Source organism: Vigna angularis, chromosome 4 (assembly GCF_016808095.1).
Source record: "Vigna angularis cultivar LongXiaoDou No.4 chromosome 4, ASM1680809v1, whole genome shotgun sequence".
Lineage (NCBI taxonomy): Eukaryota > Viridiplantae > Streptophyta > Magnoliopsida > Fabales > Fabaceae > Vigna > Vigna angularis.
The window spans coordinates 10,238,247-10,260,743 of record NC_068973.1 but is presented as its reverse complement, the minus strand read 5'-3'; the positions used below and the strand labels follow the sequence as shown (position 1 = coordinate 10,260,743).

Sequence of the window (22,497 nt, the reverse complement as noted above, 5' to 3'; positions counted from 1 at the left end):
GCTACTCTTAAAATTCGAACCGCACAAGGCCACGCGCTCACCTTCGTAGTTCCAATACTCTCCACCTCTACCGCACACGTGGAACAAATATTCCATAATCACTGGCGAGTACTCTTCTTCACCACTTACGCGCGAGTATGATAGACCTTAAAATTTAATATTTGAATTTGCACTGTGGGAACGGCTACTTCACCCTGCATCACTTTTTATGTCACCTTTCAAAGACTGCATTTTGGCTTCTCCCTTTGCACGTAAATTAATTTTTATTTATTGGAGTGAAAAAGAAGCATTCCTATAATACATGCTTTCTCGCTCTACATGCTTCAAAAGTTCAAATTATTAGCTTTGCTAGTTTAAAGTTTAATCATGGTGACCCTTTGAGGTCCATATTTTCATCACAACTCCACCAACTGGAATCATCACCACTGTTGACACTATCCACTCCCACCCAGATAAGTTGTGAGCAAAAGTTTCCACTTTGAAGGCTGGAATGGAAATGGGTCGTGTATTGTTGATGCTGTTGGTTTTTTCCACCACTGTTTTATACCCTTGTTCTCTTGCTCTCACGCAAGACGGTGAGAACCTTATTTGAATCTCTTCTGGGTTAAAGTTAAATCCTTTTCTCTCTGGGTTTCTTCTTTGATTATTTACTCACTTTCCTTTCCTTTATATATTGTTTTTGTTGTCATTGCACAAAATAAACTAGGCATCAATCATAGTGTGTTTTCATGTTTGTTGTTTGGGATGAATGACTTGTGGCTTTTGGAAAGTTTCTAGTTTCAGCTTTCACCACATCTGCTCTCAAAGATTAAATAATACACCGTTTGAAGTTTCGAACTTGTGGTTTTTTATTCATCTATTTAGGACATACATTGTTGGAGATCAAAAGCACTTTGAATGATACAAGGAATTTTCTGAGCAATTGGAAAAAGTCTGATGAGTCTCACTGTACATGGACCGGTATCACTTGTCATCCTGGGGAACAACGAGTACGCTCAATGTATGTAAGCAGCATACACTCTTTATTTTCTCTTACAAATCGGTTTGAGAAATAAAAGAGAATTTTCTTCATCAATAATTATTTTCTGCAACTAAATTGCGCTTAACTTTCTTCATTTTTATCCTGAATTATGAGTTTGAGAATGACATGCTTACACCTCTGTCTCTGTCACTCTTGTGCTTTAGAAATCTACCTTATATGCAACTTGGGGGTATTATATCTCCCAGCATTGGCAAACTCAGCAGACTGCAGAGACTGTAAGTAGTACAAGTTGCATGTTTCTCCCCAATTGAATAACTTTTCAAAGTAGAGAGATCTAACATCTTGTGTTTCCAATGTATCAGGGCACTTCATCAGAATGGCTTACATGGAGTTATTCCTAATGAAATTGGCAATTGTACAGAGCTTAGAGCACTGTAAGTGAAAATTAGTATAGTTTTGTTTGAAATTTGTGTGTGGATAATAATGCATGCTTTCATTTTAATGTTTGGACATGTTTCATCTAATTCCATCTACAGATATTTGAGAGCTAATTATTTACAAGGAGGCATCCCATCAAATATTGGAAATCTTTCTTATTTACATGTATTGTAAGTCCTTCTCTTTTATTTCTGTCCCCAAGAAGTTTTGCTCAATTTGTTAGTAATAATAATCATTGGTGTTTATCTTGGATTGGGAAGTTTCTTTATTTGGGCTCTTCATCTTATTTTTCAATTATCAATCTAATAGAAAGCTAAAATGCAGGGATTTGTCAAGTAACTCATTGAAGGGTGCTGTACCATCCTCTATAGGTCGTCTTACACAATTGCGTGTTCTGTAAGTTCATTCAACCGTAGCGTTGGCATAAAGATATCATAGCTTTGGGATTCAGCATATGCTAATTTATGTCTTTGTCTTAGGAACTTGTCAACTAATTTCTTTTCCGGTGAAATCCCTGACCTTGGAGTACTAAGCACCTTCGGGAACAATGCGTAAGTACACTTTCCCAGTAATGTTATGTACTAATTTGAAAATAATCGCATAACTTAACATATATGAAGTAAAATGGAGGGAGTAGCATTAAATTTTACCTGATAGGAGCTTTCCACTTAATTTTCTAGGAAATAATATGAGCTTTCTATTTTTTATGCAATTTAAGCTTCTGTTTATAAAAATTCATTGCATTTGAACAGGTTTATTGGGAACTTAGATCTTTGTGGGCGGCAAGTTCAGAAACCATGTCGGACATCACTTGGTTTTCCAGTGGTGCTACCACATGCAGAAAGTGATGAAGCTGCAGGCAAGTCAAATCCAATGCTTCATATTTTAGCAATGATGCTATGTCCTACTGCAGTATCTACATATTAATTCTAGTAATTTTTAATAAGGGTAAATAAAAACGAATGTATTAATATATAGAAAATACAAAAACATTAATTATTATGTTCCTTTAGTAAGCAGGGAAATGTTGTATTAAGAGTAAAACAAAAAATTCTATTTTTAAACACCCTTTGACTTAGTACATTTCTTATAACCAAATTTACCAATTGAGCAATAACAGTTTGAATTTGTATGATGCAGTTCCTGCTAAAAGATCTTCACATTATGTGAAGTGGGTGTTAGTTGGTGCAATAACAATAATGGGGCTTGCACTTGTTATAACTCTTTCGTTACTATGGATTTGCTTGCTATCAAAGAAGGAAAGAGCTGCTAGAAAATACATAGAAGTTAAGGATCAAGTCAACCCAGAATCAAGTAGGAAGGATGATGGTATTTCAAAATAGTACTCTCCTATCAAAAAATAAAAAAAGAAATTGTCTTTTTGTTCTTTGTAAATACTCACATGTTATTGTAACAGGTACAAAACTTATCACCTTCCATGGTGATCTGCCATACACATCATTTGAGATCATAGAAAAGTTGGAGTCTCTCGACGAAGATGATGTGGTAGGATCTGGAGGATTTGGTACCGTATATAGAATGGTGATGAATGATTGTGGTACATTTGCTGTTAAGAGGATTGATAGAAGCCGTGAAGGTTCTGATCAGGGTTTTGAGAGGGAACTAGAGATATTGGGTAGCATCAAGCACATAAATCTAGTTAACCTGCGTGGTTACTGCAGACTTCCTTCTACTAAGCTTCTAATCTACGACTATTTGGCCATGGGAAGCTTAGATGATCTCTTGCATGGTATGCACCATTTTGTATAAACCATATAACCTGAACTGTTCATAACTGTTCTCTTGGAGGATCCTCTGGCTCTGATAGAAATGGAAATTTTTATGGCATTGTGTAAGAATGAAGTCTAGAGGAGAAGGGATGAGTTTGTTTATTATGATTTCATTTAATGATGGCATTTGCTAACTTCAATTCTCCATTTGCTAACCTTTTGATGAATCCTTTCTGATTTAGAAAACACTGAACAATCACTGAAATGGAGTACACGCCTAAAGATTGCTCTTGGTTCAGCCCGGGGTTTGGCTTACTTGCACCACGACTGCTGCCCGAAAATTGTGCACCGCGACATAAAATCCAGCAACATCCTTCTTGATGAGAACATGGAGCCTCGTGTCTCTGATTTTGGTCTTGCAAAGCTTTTGGTTGATGAAGAGGCCCATGTTACCACAGTGGTTGCAGGCACCTTTGGTTATCTGGCACCAGGTATGTCATTTAGATTCTTGTCACCCTTTTCAGGGTTTAATGAAATTCTTGAACTGAAAATTTCTAAGTTTGAGTTTGGATGTAGACTATAAATGTAACGTTTTTATGTATTTTTTTCATGTCAGTTTATTTGTATTGTAGTAGCTCATGATTTTTTACTTTTGTCAACATTAGAGTATCTACAAAGTGGAAGAGCGACTGAGAAGTCAGATGTGTATAGTTTTGGAGTTCTGTTGCTAGAACTTGTAACTGGAAAGAGACCAACAGATCCTTCATTTGCAAGGAGAGGAGTAAATGTTGTTGGTTGGGTAAGGCCTAATCCATTCAATGCAGAAATGAAACATGAACTTGTGTTACAAAACTAATAACAATTGTTTGCAGATGAACACGTTCCGGAAAGAAAATAGATTGGAGGACGAAGTAGACAAAAGATGTAGTGATTCAGTAGATGCAGAATCTGTGGAGGTAATTCTTGAACTAGCAGCAAGTTGCACTGATGCAAATGCGGATGAACGTCCATCAATGAACCAAGTGTTACAGATACTGGAACAAGAGGTCATGTCTCCCTGCCCAAGTGATTTTTATGAATCACACTCAGATCACTGATAAATGACTCAACCAACTTTAAGATGCTATGCTAACAACGTTTGCGTACGGTTCCTTCCCATATCCCGTGGGTCTGTAAATTGTTGTAGTGAATGACGAAAGTGCAACCTTAGTAGTTTAACATTGCAATGGTTTTTGGAAAGACCTCCATTGAAATGATTGTGGTTAATCAACATGAATTTGTTGATTGCAAGAACAGAACAGTTAATCAACATTATTTAATGAACTACAGTTGTTAGTTGTTAATGGTTATTTTGTCCATGAATCTCGTGTTTGACAAGCGAAGGTTAATTTATTGCTTCCGAAATCATCATCATGTTTGTCCAATAGGCACAGATATTAGGCATTTTTGTTGGCAGGGCCCAAGTCAAAACTCCACAAACGCCTGACTCGTTAGGTTACAAAATCTTCTATTTTCTATATCACTAAGAACGTGACTAGTAGTATACTTTAACTCATGAGCCCAAATCTAATCATAAATTATATATTAAGTTGTGTTTGTTAGTGGTGTTGGCTAGTATCTTCCCATCACCTTGATTATAATTTCCTTGCCTTTCTTGTTGTATAATAAGTGAAAACACTTTATTAATGCTGGGCAAAGGTTCCATGAGTAATATCTGAGTCTTGACAGTATTATAACACTCGTTCAAGCCTTTCAAAAAGCATATCACGTGCTCCATGTCCCTATATTTATGTGAGGCCTTAGATAGATCACAACTGCAAGGAACTTTGCAGCTACAACTGGGAATAGGCCTAAGAAATTCCAACTCCTCCCACAAAATCTTCAAATCGGTAAAGTATTGATTTATGCTTCGTTCACCTTGTTTTATAGAGTGAATTTCCTGAAGAAGGTTTGAAAGCTTGAAATGATCCCCCTTTGAAAATCTCTCTTTTAATTCTTCCCAAAGTTCTTGGGCATTCTCCATATAAATCACGCTTTCAGCTATTTGGGGTGAAAGTGTCTTGGTGATCCAAGATAATACTATTATCATGTTACTTCTTTCCCAAGAATCAAAAAGACTATTACTTCTTTGAGGCTTTGTGATCCCGCCATCTATAAATTTGAGTTTATTCTTTGAAAGAAGGGCTCTCCTCATGTTTCTACTCCAAGATGTATAATTTGACTCATTAAGAATCTGTGATATAAGGGAAGCGCCTGGGTTCTCCCCTGGATGCAAATAATAGGGACTGGTGGGATTATTAGTTTGATCCGTAGTCTCCATGAATGCAAGAATGGCGAAAGAAGCGGATGAGGAATCAAGAATTACTGATACGAGCAGCGAAAAACGTAGAACAGGTCCAAGACCTGCTTTGGTACCATAAAGAAAACAGTGGCCCAACAGAAGGCCCAAACCTGTGGTCCAGTATCAAGACTTAAGTCTCTCCTTTGCAAAATATCTTTAGAATCAGAAAGTGGCTGAGAACGTTGAAAGCTTCAAATCCCGTGTGCTCTGCAAGGACGATGCGCGACAAAGACACTTGGATGTCCGTTCCGGTCAGTTCGATGGTGATGGAAAGAATTCCGGCGAGATGGTCATGGGTGGCAGATCAGAAGGAGATCGGAAGAAAAGAAGATGCACGGTAAAGGTATGTAATCTATATTTGAGAGAAAAGTAAAAATGCTGTTGTTATTTTCTTGATTTCTTCTACATCTTTTGTTTCTGATACTGGAAGCCCTTATATAGGGTTCCGGTAACACCAAAACAGAAAACCCCAAAAATAGAACACCCTAGAAGCAAAATTACTGTTCAAATGAACAGTAACCACTAACAGAACAATAAAAGACTCAACGAAAATAACAAACACAACTTAATACAGCGCCCCAAAAATCTGTACCTAATCATATATGTTTTTCTAAATATATATTCAAATTATTTTCAAACTTAATAATTATTCAAAATGTTATTAATTTAAGTATGTTTTGATGAATTTATTTTTAATTTATATTTATATTTTAAGTTTTTAACTTCATTCTATTTAATTGAATTTTGATCGGATATTAATGAATAATTCTTTATATTTTTAAAATCTGAAATTAAGATTAAATTATATTATAGGTTTAAACCCTCGGATGATCCTCATATTTGTATGAAAATCTCAAGTGGGTCCTCATATTTGTAACTGTCTCAATTGGGTTATAATATTTGTAAAATTGAGTTAATGTGCATTGTTTAATTAAGTGAAATTTTTATTTAAATTAAAAAATTATGACATGGCAAATTAGGGTTTTTCATTCTGCAGAGGGGAGGAAAAGGTTGTGCCGTCACACGTAGTGGAGGCGTGAAGGAGATTGATTTTGAGGTGGAATCGATCTCGCCATGACACTGCTTGCACAGATGCTGGCGGTGAAACTAAACTCGCGTCGGGGTGGCTATCTGTTCACGATAGTCTCTTGCGATGATGGTGAAGTGAGAAAGAACGTTGCGATTTGGTTGGTTCTTGGGGGTTTCTCTGTTTTGATTTTTTGTAGGTTTGTGTGTCAGGTGATGGTGGCGGAAAGGTTCCCCTACTCTGCGAGTTCAAAATTCTTGTTATAAATTCGTAGAGATTTACGAATCGCAGCGGCCATTTTTGTTGCGATTTTGATTTGGTTTTCTGCATTTTCAGGTTCTTGGTGAAGAAGATGAATGCTGGAGCGAACATTACGGAGTCGCTATTAGGGTTTTTGCTGTGTGGTTGCTGCAGGTGATTCGCGCGAAGGTGATTCCCCTCCTTTGCGATTTTTGGATTTTGGAGAATGCCATGGAAGAGGCTTGCGATTTGGCTTGCAGAGATTATGGATGCGTTTGTGGAGATTTGCGAATCGTAGTGGCCATGGAGGCGTTGTTGGCGTTCCGGTGATGGTCTGATGTGGTGGAGAAAATTGGGTGGTGGCGTGAGGTCTTGCACTATTGATGGCGGCGGTTGCCTAAGGCAATGATGGCAAGGTAGGCGTTGTTTGTGCTGCGAAGAAGATGATGCATTGAAGCTTAACGGCGACGCGAAGGAGGGTTTCTGATGAAGGTTGATGGAGGAGGACGAATTAGGGTTAGGCGGCAGCCTTGCGGCAGCGTAACATGGACAGTGATGGTGGCGGCACAGTTGCGACACAACGACAAGGGTTAGGGAATTAGGGTTTTTGTGAAGAGGATGATGATGTGGCAGCAAGGGTTATCAAATTCCACGTCATAATTTAAAATTTATTTTCACGTAATAAGATCACACAGATCAGTATCACCACATCAGCAAACTTTAATGCCGTCTGTGAGAACTTCACGGGCAGGGCAAAATTGGCTTAATTTTACAAATATTATGACCCAATTGAGACAGTTGCAAATATGAGGACCCATTCTCATACAAATATGAAGACCATCCGAGGGTTTAAACCTATTATATATATATATATATATATATATATATATATATATATATATATATATATATATATATATATATATAAAAGATAAGTTAAGACATGAAACTTAGTTTATTTAGGGTTTGGGTTAAACTAAGTAATGTAATTTTAACCTATGTTGTATAAGACATATTAAAGTTAAGTTAGACTAAATCCGATCTAAGTCAAGTTGAAAAAGGATGAACTCAGTTTTAAGTTGGACCTAATTCAAGCTAAAGTTAGATCAAACCTACTTCAATCTTGATTTAGATTCTACTTAAGTTAGATTGGATTAGTAGAACTATGTGAAGTTGGTCAGCTGAGCCCATGTTTGGTTAAGTCAAGTTGAACCTAGGTTAAATAGAATAGGGTTAGGTCTAGGTCAAGTAGGGTTATGATCGATACAAGTTAGGTTGAATTAAGTCAAACCCAAGTTAAAGTTGGTTGAGTCGACTTAAGTCCATGTTAAATCTATTGAGCCCAAGTTCAAGTTGGGTTGAATCATCTTAGTTTCACTTAAAGTTGAATTCCCATGGATCCAATTCGAAGTTAAGTTGAATCATCTACACTTTACTTAAAGGAATAGGTAGACTTGTGATATATTATTATTATAAGAGATACACAATAAAATTAGCCTTCCAGAAATACATGATAGTTATGTTTGAAATTGAAATTGAGATTAAACGTAAATTTTCCTTGTGAATACAATCTAAGTTAATCCTTACTATTGTAGTAGTTGTAAAATCTAGGTTGACGTGCTTAAGCAAGTATAATGATTCATTAGTCATCAAAGCAATTCTTTGTTAATGAAAAACTAACCAAGAACTTGTTGTAGAAATAGATAATTTCACCACCACCAATGTTCTATGAACAAAGTCTAGTTTAATGTCAGTTGAATCTAAGACATCCATTATACTATGCCTGACCTATATTGTTTCCTTACGTGCACACTAACAACGTTTATGTCACAAATATTTTTCAACTATAAATGCAACCATATGGAAAACTAAAACTATATTGTAAACTTCACCCTTCTTTGTAACAAAGAAATTCACTTTTCTACAATATTCATTATCATATAAAATAACATCGCATCATAAACATTAAACATTGTTTCTATTCTTATATAACAACTATGTTTGCAAATTGACAAATCATACAAAAAGATGAAGATGTCAGTAGTATTGAGTGTTTAGTTTAAATTGTATAGGATCTCATACAATTATAAATTTGAAAGAAAGAGTGTATGGTTCCCAATGTCACAATATTCAAAAATAGTTATAGTATAATCAATTTAATCTACAAAAGGATTTCTTAATTATGATTGCTCGGAAGTCCTAATTTTCTTTCAATATCATGATTGAAAGGTATGATAGGCACTTAAAACCTAATTGCAAATTAATTCAAAAACTAATAACTAACTATAATTAAAATCAAAATTTGTTAGATTAATTTGTGTCTTCTATAATCATACCATTATATTAGATGTACAATTTGATAATTTAAAACTAACTCAACACTAGTGGAAAAATAAAATTTTATGATAACCTAATATTATATTTTGTGATATTCACCTATCATAAAAGGTTGACAGGTGATATTTTCGTAATAAAAGTAAGATTTAGTATGGTTATGATCTAGCATTAGAAACCATCATAATATATTAACATGGTGACAAAACTAAAAATAAGTTTAAAATGTATTATGACCTATCATAATATATTTTTTTTATAGCGATTAACTTAGCACCCGTTGTACTACACAGCACCTAGTAGCAAATTCGAAATTTTGTTAAAAATGTATTATGATTGATTTTAAAGAACTTCTCATAATATCTCCTAAATCGCATTCCTTTACCCCACGTCTTCACTTACACAATCCCTAATTTCTCTTTTCTCGTTTATCATTTTCGGTCACCAAATCATCCATGTCGAGTTTACCTCTCATTGTTGTTGAGTTTGCCAGTCACCAAATCCCTATTCTCGTTCAAGTTTCTTCGAAAACTTCTACTAAGGGTCGAGTTCCTAAATCCCTAATTTTTTGTTCACATTTTTCTTTTGGCTTTTAAGTCCAGTCAAGCATCGGTATCCACAGCCAATAATTCCACCTATTTCAAAGAGAGTTTTATAAATCTTAACTTTCTTGCTCTACTCAAAGACAAACTAGTTGTTGTATGTGAAAAGTTCTACTCAAAATTTAGGTCTTGAAAGAAGGTAGACAAATATTTTTTTACCTTTGTGACTAAAGATAATTATTATGCTTGTATATCTTATTTCGAAATCAAGAAAAGGAGTACCCTCTGTTGTAATTAATCCTTCAAAGGAAGAACAAGGCACATTATTTAAATATTTAAATATAGAAGAATGGAATAGTTACAATCTGCATACTGAAATCAAATATTTAAATATTATTATTTCACTCATATACTAGTTTGTTTAAGCAAACATTATTTGTGAATAATGAAAATAAATCTTATCACTTCACCCTTTTACATTCAATGATTTAAAACGATAATAGTAATAAAATATTATATATATATATATATATATATATATATATATATATATATAACATTATATTGAAAAATATATGTATTAAATTAGTAAGTATTCTATTGTAATTTTCTTTATGGATCTATTTTAATACTAATATGCAGTTAGAATATACAAATTTTACATGGGAAATGATACTTCAACAATCACTTTTGAAAACATTTTAACACGGGATAGGTGTCAAAATGCTAGTGGTCCACATGGAAAATTGAATTGAAAATTTTAAATGATGTGGAAAGGGAGTGCAGAAGGGGTTTCAAGTTTGGCGGTTTAAATTTCACTTTTCAGATTTTCAATTTGAGACATTCGTAGAGAGAGAAGAGAAGCTTGAGAGAGAGAGTCGAACCTAGAGAGAGAGTTCGAGAGAGAGAGCTCCGACGGAGTGCCCGTCGGAGTGCCCGTCGGACAACGTTGAACGTCGTCGTCTTTCTTCCACCCCTCCAGCCAGTCCCGATTCAAGACCGCCGCAGCTCCGGCGTTGGCCGACGAAACGAAGACGACATCGTCTTCACTCCGACCCAGCCAACTAAGGGCGCGTTCTGAGTCTCGATTTCTCCCACCCAGCCAACTAAGGGAACAATTACTTAAGATTTTATTAACAAAATCGTGCCACAAAAACCACAATTTGTAAGACTCATGGTGTAGGAACAGATCTGGTACCAAAGGCAAAATAAGTGAGTACTTGGGTTGAAGTTTTTGCACAGCAAGGTCAACTACGTCCACCACACTCATTTTGGGGTGCCTTATTTTTTTGTGAGATGACATTGAGAAATACGAAAGAAACACAATGCCCACTTACACAACTATAAGTTGTAAAAATTTATATGTTGTGGATCTTTCATACAAATGTTGCATTTGATTCATGTGTTGTGCATTATTGTCTTTGCAGGAAGAACTACAACAAGTTAGGGAGCAATATGTTTGTCAATGGATTTTGGATGTCGACAACGTGCGGAGGAATCAAGTGTTGCAAGATTTAGGCATTTTGTAGAATGTTGGGGAATATTGATGAAAGAACAGTTGTTCTTAAATTTCATATTTTTCTATTGGTTGCACATCACTTTTTATTTTAGAAATTGTTGACAAATATATTTGGCAGTTCAAATTCAGTTTGTAGTACTTAATTGACTTAAGTACCCACTTATATATGTGCTAAAATTTTAACTTACGTACCCACTTATATCGCCCTTGGAATTTATGTATCTGCACCATGACTGTTACTAAATATGGTTTGTTTGCGATTTTTTTAATAAATTCTTAAATAATTGTTCCAAAATTACTTAGAAGTAGAACAAACGAGGGAAAATAAATAAGGCACCCCAAAATGAGTGTGGTGGACGTAGTTGGCCTTGCTGTGCAAAAACTTCAACCCAAGTACTCACTTATTTTGCCTTTGGTATCAGATTTGTTCCTACACCATGAGTCTTACAAATTGTGGTTTTTGTGGCACGAATTTGTTAATAAAATCTTAAATAATTGTTCCATAATTACTTAGAATTAGAACAAATCAGGGAAAAAAAATAAGGCACCCTAAAATGAGTGGGGTGGACGTAGTTGGCCTTGCTGTGCAAAAACTTCAACCCAAGTACCCACTTATTTTGTTTTTGGTATCAGATCTGTTACTGCACCATGAGTCTTACAAATTGTGGTTTTTGTGGCACAAATTTGTTAATAAAATCTTAAATAATTGTTCCAAAATTACTTAGAAGTAGAACAAATGAGGGAAAATAAATAAGGCACCCCAAAATGAGTGTGGTGGACGTAGTTGGCCTTGCTGTGCAAAAACTTCAACCCAAGTACCCACTTATTGTGCCTTTGGTACCAGATTTGTTCTTGCACCATGAGTCTTACAAATTGTGGTTTTTGTAGCACAAATTTGTTAATAAAATCTTAAGTAATTGTTCCAAAATTACTTAGAATTAGAACAAATTAGGGAAAAAAAATAAGGCACCCTAAAATGAGTGTGGTGGACGTAGTTGGCCTTGCTGTGCAAAAACTTCAACCAAAGTACCCACTTATTTTGCCTTTGGTACCAGATCTGTTCCTGCACCATGAGTCTTACAAATTGTGGTTTTTGTGGCACGAATTTGTTAATAAAATCTTAAGTAATTGTTCCAAAATTACTTAGAATTAGAACAAATCAGGGAAAAAAAATAAGGCACCCCAAAATGAGTGTGGTGGACGTAGTTGGCCTTGCTGTGCAAAAACTTCAACCCAAGTACCCACTTATTTTGCCTTTGGTACCAGATCTGTTCCTGCACTATGAGTCTTACAAATTGTGGTTTTTGTGGCACGAATTTTTTAATAAAATCTTAAGTAATTGTTCCCTTAGTTGGCTGGGTAGGAGGAATCGAGACTCAGAACGCGCCCTTAGTTGGCTGGGTTGGAGGGAAGACGATGTCGTCTTCGTTTCGTCGGCCAACGCTGGAGCTGCGGCGACCCTGAATCGGAACTGGCTGGAGGGGTGGAAGAAAGACGACGACGTTCAACGTTGTCCGACGGCACTCCGTCGGAGCTCTCTCTCTCGAACTCTCTCTCTAGGTTCGACTCTCTCTCTCAGACTTCTCTTCTGTCTCTATGAATGTCCCAAATTGAAAATCTGAAAAGTGAAATTTGAACCGCCAAACTTGAAACCCCTTCTGCACTCCCTTTCCACGTCATTTAAAATTTTCATTTCAATTTTTCACATGGACCACTAATATTTTGACACCTGTCCCGTGTCAAATTGTTGTCAAAAGTGGTTGTTGAAGTATCATTTCCCTTTTTACAAAGTAAATAATTAAGAATACATTTTCTTTTCATTAATATTTGCTTTCATAATAAATTAAATAATAATTAAAATATAAATGTAAAATTAATTTATAAAATTAATTAATTTAAATTTTGATATTTTATGAAATAACTTATTGTAATCCATTTTGAAAATATAATTTTTATTTGATAATACTTTTTTATTTTAATTTAAAATTTATTTTAACATATTTTAAATGTTATTTTTAAGTCAAATTATTTCTATAAAAAATATTTTACAAATTATTTTTTTAAAATGTAACACAAATATGTGGATCTAGTACAATTTTTCACTTAATTTATTTGTCTTTCTCAATCTAAATAATATCTCTTTTTCTGTCCTTATCTCTTTGGCCTTTATTGAAAGCATAAAAAGAAAATGACGTGCAAAGTGATGGGCGTGAGAGCATGACCCCAGAAATTGCTTGGTGAAATAATAAGTGTGATTCTCTCCGGGAACTGTGTATATATATATATATATATGAGCATACCAGATTATGCCTTCACCGAGGAAATAATAAAGAAATGGCTGACTCAGCTAACTCAATGCAAAACGGTGCCCAAAAGTTGGTCGGAAAAGTTGCCATTGTCACCGGCGGAGCCAGCGGCATAGGCGAAGAGACGGCGCGTCAGTTCGCCAACCATGGTGCGCGAATGGTGGTGATTGCAGACATTCAAGATCAACTGGGCAACCGAGTTGCAGCATCCATTGGCTCTCATAGGTAACACAAATTCTTGCATACTCTTACTATGGAAATAAAATAACCCCACAAAATTTCTCATAAACATTTAGAATACAAATTAGATAAGAGAAAATAGATTATACTCTAATCAATTACCATATTTTTCATGGTTGATTATATTTTTCCTGATTTATTACATTTTTATCGATAATTATTAGTTGGTAGTATTTTATTACATTAAAATTTAGTTTTTTATTTATTTTTAAGAAACTTAATTAATATATTTAAAATTCAACTTTTACTTAAAGGAGTAGGAAGAATCATACTTTGACTAAAATGTGTAAATATACAGTAGGTCAAATTATGATTTACAAATTGATTAATTTAAATATTTGTGGTGGAAAAACATGTTCACATTTGTCAGTCATATTAATAACAACCACAATTTGGTAATAATTATTTTTGAAAGTGCCGAAGTATAATAAAGTTAACAAAGACGTGTCAAAATGTTGTAGAGTCCGCTCTCAACGATCTACTCGAATGTCTACCAAACAACCCGACACAGCTTATACAAATTTAAAATTAAAGTTTAATGACTAAAAATCATTAATAAAAATATCAGTAATGTATTCGATAAAATGATTATAAAAAAAGTGTGAGTATTTCTTTATTTTATACTACAGATGCACCTATATCCGTTGTGACGTGAGAGAGGAAGAGCAGGTGAAAGAGCTGGTGGATTCAACGGTCAACGCTTATGGTCAATTGGACGTGATGTTCAGCAATGCCGGCATCGTTAGTCACTCCGACCAGACAATCCTCGACCTCGACTTTTCCCAGTTCGACCGTCTCTTCGCGATCAATGCCAGGGCCATGGCGGCGTGTGTGAAGCACGCCGCGCGCTCGATGGTGGAGCGGCGCGTGAGGGGAAGCATAGTATGCACAGCGAGCGTGGCGGCGTCGCAGGGCAGCGTGGGGCTCACGGACTACGTGATGTCGAAGCACGCGGTGAAAGGGTTGGTGCGTTGCGCGAGTGTGCAGCTGGGGGTGCACGGTATCAGGGTGAACTGCGTCTCACCGAGTGGGTTGGTCACGCCCTTGACGCGTGCGACGCACGCGACGATGGAGATCGAAGAGCTGCAGAAACTGTATGAGCAGAGATCCAGGCTGAAAGGCGTCGTTTTGAGCGCCAAACATGTTGCGGATGCGGTGCTGTTTCTCGCGTCCGGTGACTCCGAGTTTGTAACCGGACACGATCTTGTGGTGGACGGTAGTTTTTCGTGTTGAGTTACGTGAGTGTTTATTGTCTGTCTCATCTTTTTCTCTGTTCCTTTTATTTTGTCTGATTGAAAAATAATTGTTATTTTTCATAGAAGTGTGTTTGAAATTTTATGTGTGAAAGTAAAGATTATCATAAATTGTTTCAGTAAAAGGTTGGTAATGTATCTTCTGTTAATTTGTGTACTTTAGTCTATTAAATCTTGTCATTCATCTTTTCAACACGACTTGGGTTGGTAGAATGAAGATTTCAAAGAAAGAGAAGATATATATTTTATTTTTTATTTTTTTGGTTTTGATAATAAATCTTGTATTTATTTACTAGTGGTACTATATATATTTTATTGTTTTGTGTAAGCTTAAGTTGGCATGCTTTATCCATTACATTGATTTAGAAAAAAAAGAAACATAATATTTAATTATCATTAAACATAATTGAATATATTGTAAATTGTAAAAGTAGACTCAGTGAGTTAATGTATTATTACAAATAATGATAGATTATTTATCTGGACTTTGTTTGAAATATAAACACGCGAAGATAATTCATTATAGTCAAATAATCAATTAGATTATTCGGATTGAATTTTTATATTTCATTAAAATAATATAAGCAATTATATTTTATAATATTTTTAAATATATTTTTTATAAAAAGTTCTTTTTATATTATGAAGAAAAATGTGAGACCAATAATACTTCTGGAAAGTTTCACGTGTCTAAGATAATCTAGAAAGTAGATGTTGATTATTATATTCTGGAGTAAGTATGGCGTTTCTTCGGTTTTAGGGTTTCACGTTATATTTTTCTCTATCTTTGTTTTTTTATCTTATTTATGATAATGTTTTTCATTGATGATGTATTTTTCCAAAAAATAAAAATAAATAAGAAACTTTCTAATAAGCAAAGAATGAAGTTATGATATAAAAAATTGATAATAGCACTAGTACAAAACGCGGAAAAGAAGATGGGTAATATGTCGCGGTTTTTGGAAAACTGAAGTATATGTAAAGGCAATGACATTTTTGCAATTTAAATGAACTTATAGGTCTCGGTTCTCCTTCAACCGAGGCATAAATGCCAAATTACCTCGGTTAACTATTAAAACGAGGCATAATTCCTTTTTAAATTAACCTACAACATCGGTTGAATTGGACAGAGACAGTAAAATAGCATAGACATCAGGTTTGATAAAGAACCGAGTCAGTATTATTGTTTTAGACATCGGGTTTGACAAAGATGCGAGTCAGTATTATTTTTTTATCTTCAACCATGAAGTGAACTACACTAATCTCCAGTTCGTCTTTCTCTGCTCCGCGCAGTTCTTCTTCCTCTACTCCCCCAGAGTTCTTCTTCCTCTGCTCCCCCTCAGTTCTTCTTCCACCGCTCCATTATCGCCGCACATCCAACCTGCTCCCGCGGAAGCCTATTCCTCCGTCTCTGCCCCAAAGCCCATGGCCGCATCGTCGTTGTCCCACCCCCAAACCTGTCACGCCTCCCACCCCCACAACCCTAACCCCACCACCAATCAGAACCGCCACCGGACGCGATCTCGCTTCACCACGGGAAGCGATTTGGACGCGATCTTTCTCCGCCACCGGACGCGATCTCGCTCCGCCACCGGACGAGATCTGGACGCGATCTCGCTCCGCCACCGGACGAGATCTGGACGCGATCTCGCAACGCCACCGGACGAGATCTGGACGCGATCTCGCAACGCCACCGGACGAGATCTGGACGCGATCTCGCAACACCACCGGACATAATCTGAACACGATCTGGCTCTGCCACCAGACGCGATGTTGTATCTCTTTAATGTACTAGTGTAGTTTGTTGTGAAGACATTTGGTAAAAATATTATACAATCTCTTACTTTTAACTGTTTGGAATATTTATCAATACGAGTAATAATTTTTCTTAATATTTTGAATTGTTTGGAATTTTTATACCCAAGTTTGATGTATTCATTTGTTATATACATGATGTTGTGGTATTGTTGATAAGTTTCCAAGAATATATTGTTTGTTTTGTATGAGAAATGTGATCGTAGTCTAATATCCAAGACAGTGGAACAATCTCACCAAGATTAATGATTGAAACTTGATATGCATTTTGATATAATTAAGTCAATATAAATAGGTGTCATCCTTCTTATCATTTTCTTACACTTTTACTGATTTATGCATCTTTGGTTTGATGTGTGATTCTAGTTTTTACTTCAATATCTTTTTATCAAGTGTTACCAAAAACTTTTAAAATATCAATTCACCTATTTCAATAGTGTATGTTTTTCTTTACAATTGAACAGCAGTAATTCAAATTGAAAGGTCCTAAAAAATTATTATTCTTCTCAAATGTTTATTGAGGGTGCTTTCATTAATAAACCTATACCTATTATTAGATAAAATTTTGAAAAACTAGAATAAAAAACTTTCTTAAATAAATTAGTAAGGAAGTATGAAATTTCATTGTTAATTATCTTTTTTAATTTTATTAAATATGTAAGTTCTTAAGGATTTTATTTTTTGACTGCAGATGAAAAAAAAAAACAATGGTCACTATAATGTTAGTGTCAAAAACATTATTTTTTCTTATTTATATTTTGATTACAAGAATTTCAAAATGTGTCAACGCAAAAGAGATATGAGATGTTGTTGAGGTTACCCATGAAGGAACATAAGAGGTCAAATGTGAAATACTCTTATATAAGTATATGAGATGTTCATAAGACTTTAAGTCTTATATAAGTATATGAGATGTTCATAAGACTTGAAGATAAAAACATTTATGATGTGTAGAAACAACTAGCATAGTGAATCACAAGGAAAAGAAGTTCGACAAAAGAGAGTTGAATATAAAAATTATGAAAAGTTTGAATAGATTATGATAACCTAGAATCACAACAATTTCATAATAAAAAAATCTCATGTTAAAGTAAGAGAGACTGACTTTAAGTTAGAAGAAAAAGAAAATGAGAATACTTATGTTGACATGGGACGAGGATCTCCATCGAATGTCCTTATGTCACTGTCGAGTGTCCTGCTTGTCCTAGCTCGAGTCAACCGAACATCAAATGGGGTGATTTGCAAAAGACACTCCGACGCTCAAATAAAAAAATTTTATCTGTAAGCCTTTTATAATTTAGTATTGAGTAAAACGTGAGTTTATCTCGAACCTAAACCCTTATTTATAGAGTTTAGAGGAATCTGACCAATTAATTTACCTCTTAATGGTCATTAATGCAAACCTTAACTGTTTAACAATAATCGTTATCACATTTATTTGTGCATTAACTCTGCTCAACGGTTGTCGGGATCGAACGATTGAGAGACTCTTTCTTGCACATTGACTATTGTGTTCCTTAGGGTCGTATGTCATCCTAACCGATCGGTAGTGTATGAGCCCAAAGTAACGTAGAGGCTCTCCTGCACCTTTATTGTTTGGTCGGCAATGAACCCATAGTAACATAAGCTCCCAAAGCCCTAGCAAAATCTTTCATATTGCTTTTGGTTTGTCAAGTTATACCGATCGACACAGGATTTTACCCGAGTTTTCAAGGGCCATGACGATTCATACAATAGCATGCGTTCTTTACCGATCGAGCGGTTTTTACACTAGGAGTTCACTTGGAATGTTTCTTAAGATCAAGGTGAGAGTTCACGAAGAGCATTCCTCACCGTTCGGTTTAGATCTTAGGAGTTCACTTAGAGCGTGCCCTAAGATCAAGGTGAGAGTTCACGAAGAGCGTTCCTCACCGTTCAGTTTAGATCTTAGGAATTCACTTGGAGCGTGCCCTAAGATCAAGGTGAGAGTTCACGAAGAGTGTTCCTTACCGTTCGGTTTAGATCTTAGGAGTTCACTTGGTGCGTGCCCTAAGATCAAGGTGAGAGTTCATGAGAGCGTTCCTCACTGTTCGGTTTAGATCTTAGGAGTTCACTTGGAGCGTTCCCTAAGATCAAGGTGAGAGTTCACGAAGAGCATTCCTCTCCGTTCGGTTTAGATCTTAGGAGTTCACTTGGAGCGTGCCCTAAGATCAAGGTGAGAGTTCACGAAGAGCGTTCACCGTTCAGTTTAGATCTTAGGAGTTCACTTGAAGCATGCCTTAAGATCAAGGTGAGAGTTTACGAAGAGCATTCCTCTCCGTTCAGTTTAGATCTTAGGAGTTCACTTGGTGCGTACCCTAGGATCAAGGTGAGAGTTCACGAAGAACGTTCCTCACCGTTCGCTTTAGATCTTAGGAGTTCACTTGGAGCATGTCCTAAGATCAATGTGAGAGTTCACAAAGAGTGTTCCTCACTGTTCGGTTTAAATCTTAGGAGTTCACTTGGAGCGTGCCCTAAGATCAAGGTGAGAGTTCACGAAGAGCGTTCCTCACCGTTTGGTTTAGATCTTAGGAGTTCACTTTGAGCGTTCCCTAAGATCAAGGTGAGAGTTCACGAAGAGCGTTCCTCACCATTCAGTTTAGATTTTAGGAGTTCACTTGGAGCGTGCCCTAAGATCAAGGTGAGAGTTCACGAAGAGCGTTCCTCACCATTCGGTTTAGATCTTACGAGTTTACTTGGAGCGTGCCCTAAAATCAAGGTGAGAGTTCATGAAGAGCGTTCCTCACCGTTCGGTTTAGATCTTAGGAGTTCACTTGGAGCGTGCCCTAAGATCAAGGTGAGACTTCACGAAGAACGTTCCTCACCGTTCGATTTAGATCTTAGGAGTTCACTTGGAGCTGCCTTAAGATCAAGGATGCCAATGTGAGCGGTTGATAAGAGTTCTCTTTAGAACTTAGTTCTTTTTAGAACCCTTTCTTTGAGCCGGATGGTTGATTGAAGTTCTTTTTAGAACTTTTTCCTTTGGTCGAACGGTTAACATAACTTGCTCAAAATTTCGATGGAAATCATTTGATACTAATACTAGATTTTCAAATTACATCACACTTTTTTAAAATGGAAAAAAGCAAGTAGAAAACTTATCTTTATTCTTGTCGTGACTATGTCGTTCGGTCCTATGTGCACGCTCGGTTGCCCTCCTTTCGCTCTCGGCCTATTGAGGGTGAATCATTCTCTTCGTGCTGCCTTTTTTGGACAGCCCGCATCTCCCTAATTCGAATGAACTCAGCGGCCCTCTCCTACACCTCTCCCATGCAAATAGGCTATCCACAAAGAAGCACGAGCTTAAGGCTGTTGACAGGGTGCTGATGATGAACTTTTTGCCAACACCCTTCACCTATCCTACGGTCCGGTGTAACCGGTCCATGAAGTCCCTTAGGTCTTCATCTTTTCCCTGTTTGATTTTAGTAAGCTCCATGTAGGTAAGGTCTTGCGTCTTACTGGAAGCGAACTGTCGTTCAAATAGGCGTCTCAAAGTCGCAAAACTATCAATGGTCCTGGGATGAAGAGAGTGAAATCATTCCAAAGCTTCTCCTTTAACCGATAGGGAAAAAACCCTGCAGCAAATCCTTTCACTAGGTGAATAGATTGTCATGGCGTCAGCAAATGACCTCAGGTGCTCCTCCGGATCCCCCGATCCATCATACCTTTCCAGAACTGGGAGCGCCCTTTATGGCATTTGCTCTTCCATGACTACAGTTGTAAAGGGATGAATTGCCCTGACCCGAGTGGCATGAACCGGACGGGTAGGACTCCTCCAACAAATGTTTTCCCCCTGATCAGTGCCTTCCTGATCAGAGTCTGGGAATTCAACTATGGGTGTCCGAGTGGGTGCAGCCGACCTTTGACTAGGCAGGGCTTTCCGCCCCACGTCACGGTCCCTACGTGCTGCATCCTGCTCGACCCTTAGAGTTTCAATTTCAGCCTGCATGGCTTCCATCCTCCTCTGCATCTCCTGCATAAACGCCACTGGGTCTTGAGCCATCCTTATGGTCTTGCTAGGGTGTCTTAAAAAATCCTCAACCCCACAGCGGGCGCCAAAATGTTTCTGCAGAAATGGGACGAGGATCTCCGCCGAACGTCCTTCTGTCGCTGCCGAGCGTCCTGCTTCTCCTAGCTCCAGTCAATCGAACACTGAATGGGGGGCAACCTGTAGAAGACACTCTGACGCTCAAGTTAGAAATTTTCTCTATAGGTCTTTTATAATTTAGTAGTGAGTAAAACGTGAGTTTACCTCGAACCTAAACCCTTATTTATAGAAGTTAAAGGAATCTGACCAATTAATTTACCTCTTAATGGTCATTAATGCAAACCTTAACTGTTTAACAATAGTCGTTATCACATTTATTTGTGCATTAACTCTGCTCAACGATTGTTAAGACCAAACGACTGAGAGGCTCTTTCTTGCACGTTGAGTATTCAGTTCCTTAGGTCGTATGTCATCCTAACCGATCGGTAGTGTATGAGCCCAAAGTAACGTAGAGGCTCTCCTTCACCTTTACCGTTAGTTCAACAATGAGCCCATAGTAACAGAGAAGAATGAAAGTTGATTGTAAAGAAGAAGACAAAGAATCACATGATGCATATCACATGGGTATAAATATTTTAACAGAAAAGCTATCAAGGATGTTTAGAAACAACAAGATGAACAAGTATCTTTAACCAAAGAAGAGCCACACCACATCACAATAAAGGTCAACATGATTTTATACATATTTTGAATGTAGTGTGTGTGTGATTATATTAAACTTGATTGCATTTTGTTTAATATAAAACAAGTTGAAGAGATAAATCACTATAAGAAAAAATAGTATAAGTGACAGTTAAAATCCATTCATAATGCTTAAATTCATTAAGGAGAGGAGTCGAAGGTGATGCAACGGTGGCGATGAAAATATGGCGATGATTGCAGTGGTGCAGAGACGATGACAAAATAACGTAAAGGTGGGGGTAGTGGTGGCAACGGAGAAAAAGGAAAAGTGAGAGAATGAGGAAAAGGAGTATGAGGAGGAGGGGAGGAAAAATTGGAAGAAGAAAAAAAATGGAAAAATAAAAGGAAGAAAAAGAAGAGAAGATGAACTAGATCGTGATATTTATTAAAAGATATCTATCGATAATTTTTTTGTTGGATTTTTAGTCGTCGATAATTACTAACGAATTTCATGTTTTGTCAATAAAATTTAGTGATAAACATTTTATTGGCAAATTTTACTAACAGAATTGATAAAAAAATACTTTTTGTTGGTAATTCAAATTTTAATTTATTGTCAAATTTATCTTGTCAGTAAAATCTGCCAATAAATGTTGTTTTACCGACAAATTTATTCTCGTCAGTACAATATTGTTGATGATTAAAGAATTTCGTCAATCATACAATATTTTGAGAAAAATGAAAGCCTACATTTCTTTAAAAGAAATTACTTCAAATTGAAAAACATAAAATAAGAGTAATAGAGAGAGAAACTTATGTTTCATTATTGGTTTCAAGCCTTCTAGTAACCATGTAAGTAATTTTAAATTTAAACTTGAATCAAATTAGATCAATGATGAATTTAATGAACTACATAAAGAAACAAATAAGCTCACTTTTTTAAATAATAAACATTAGAGTAAGAACTAGGGATGACAATGGGTCAGGTACGAATAATGCTACAACAATTCGATCCGCAAAATAAAAACTCCACTCGCAAACCA

General features: G+C 36.3%; 2 protein-coding genes across 4 annotated transcripts; both read left to right on the top strand.

The window, feature by feature from the left end:
• Nucleotides 1-256: 256 nt before the first annotated feature.
• LOC108330800 (LRR receptor-like serine/threonine-protein kinase FEI 1) lies at nt 257-4,499 on the top strand. 3 transcript variants are annotated; one of them, XM_017565357.2, is made up of 13 exons: nt 257-575; nt 865-1,000; nt 1,186-1,257; nt 1,345-1,416; nt 1,519-1,590; nt 1,745-1,816; nt 1,900-1,971; nt 2,173-2,279; nt 2,561-2,734; nt 2,838-3,170; nt 3,393-3,641; nt 3,816-3,949; nt 4,023-4,499. In XM_017565357.2, the coding sequence occupies exons 1-13, from the start codon at nt 491-493 to the stop codon at nt 4,245-4,247; spliced, it is 1,803 nt and encodes a 600-aa protein (XP_017420846.1). In that variant the 5' UTR covers nt 257-490; the 3' UTR covers nt 4,248-4,499. The 3 variants fall into 3 exon arrangements, with proteins under 3 accessions (XP_017420846.1, XP_017420845.1, XP_052733215.1); XM_017565356.2 differs by having other exon boundaries at nt 2,561-2,749; XM_052877255.1 differs by having other exon boundaries at nt 865-1,004; nt 2,561-2,749.
• Nucleotides 4,500-13,439: 8,940 nt separating this feature from the next.
• On the top strand, nt 13,440-15,114 carry LOC108330969 ((+)-cis,trans-nepetalactol synthase NEPS1). Its single transcript, XM_017565570.2, has 2 exons — nt 13,440-13,684; nt 14,329-15,114. Exons 1-2 carry the CDS (start codon nt 13,488-13,490, stop codon nt 14,930-14,932), a joined length of 801 nt encoding a protein of 266 aa, XP_017421059.1. The 5' UTR covers nt 13,440-13,487; the 3' UTR covers nt 14,933-15,114.
• Nucleotides 15,115-22,497: the final 7,383 nt, after the last annotated feature.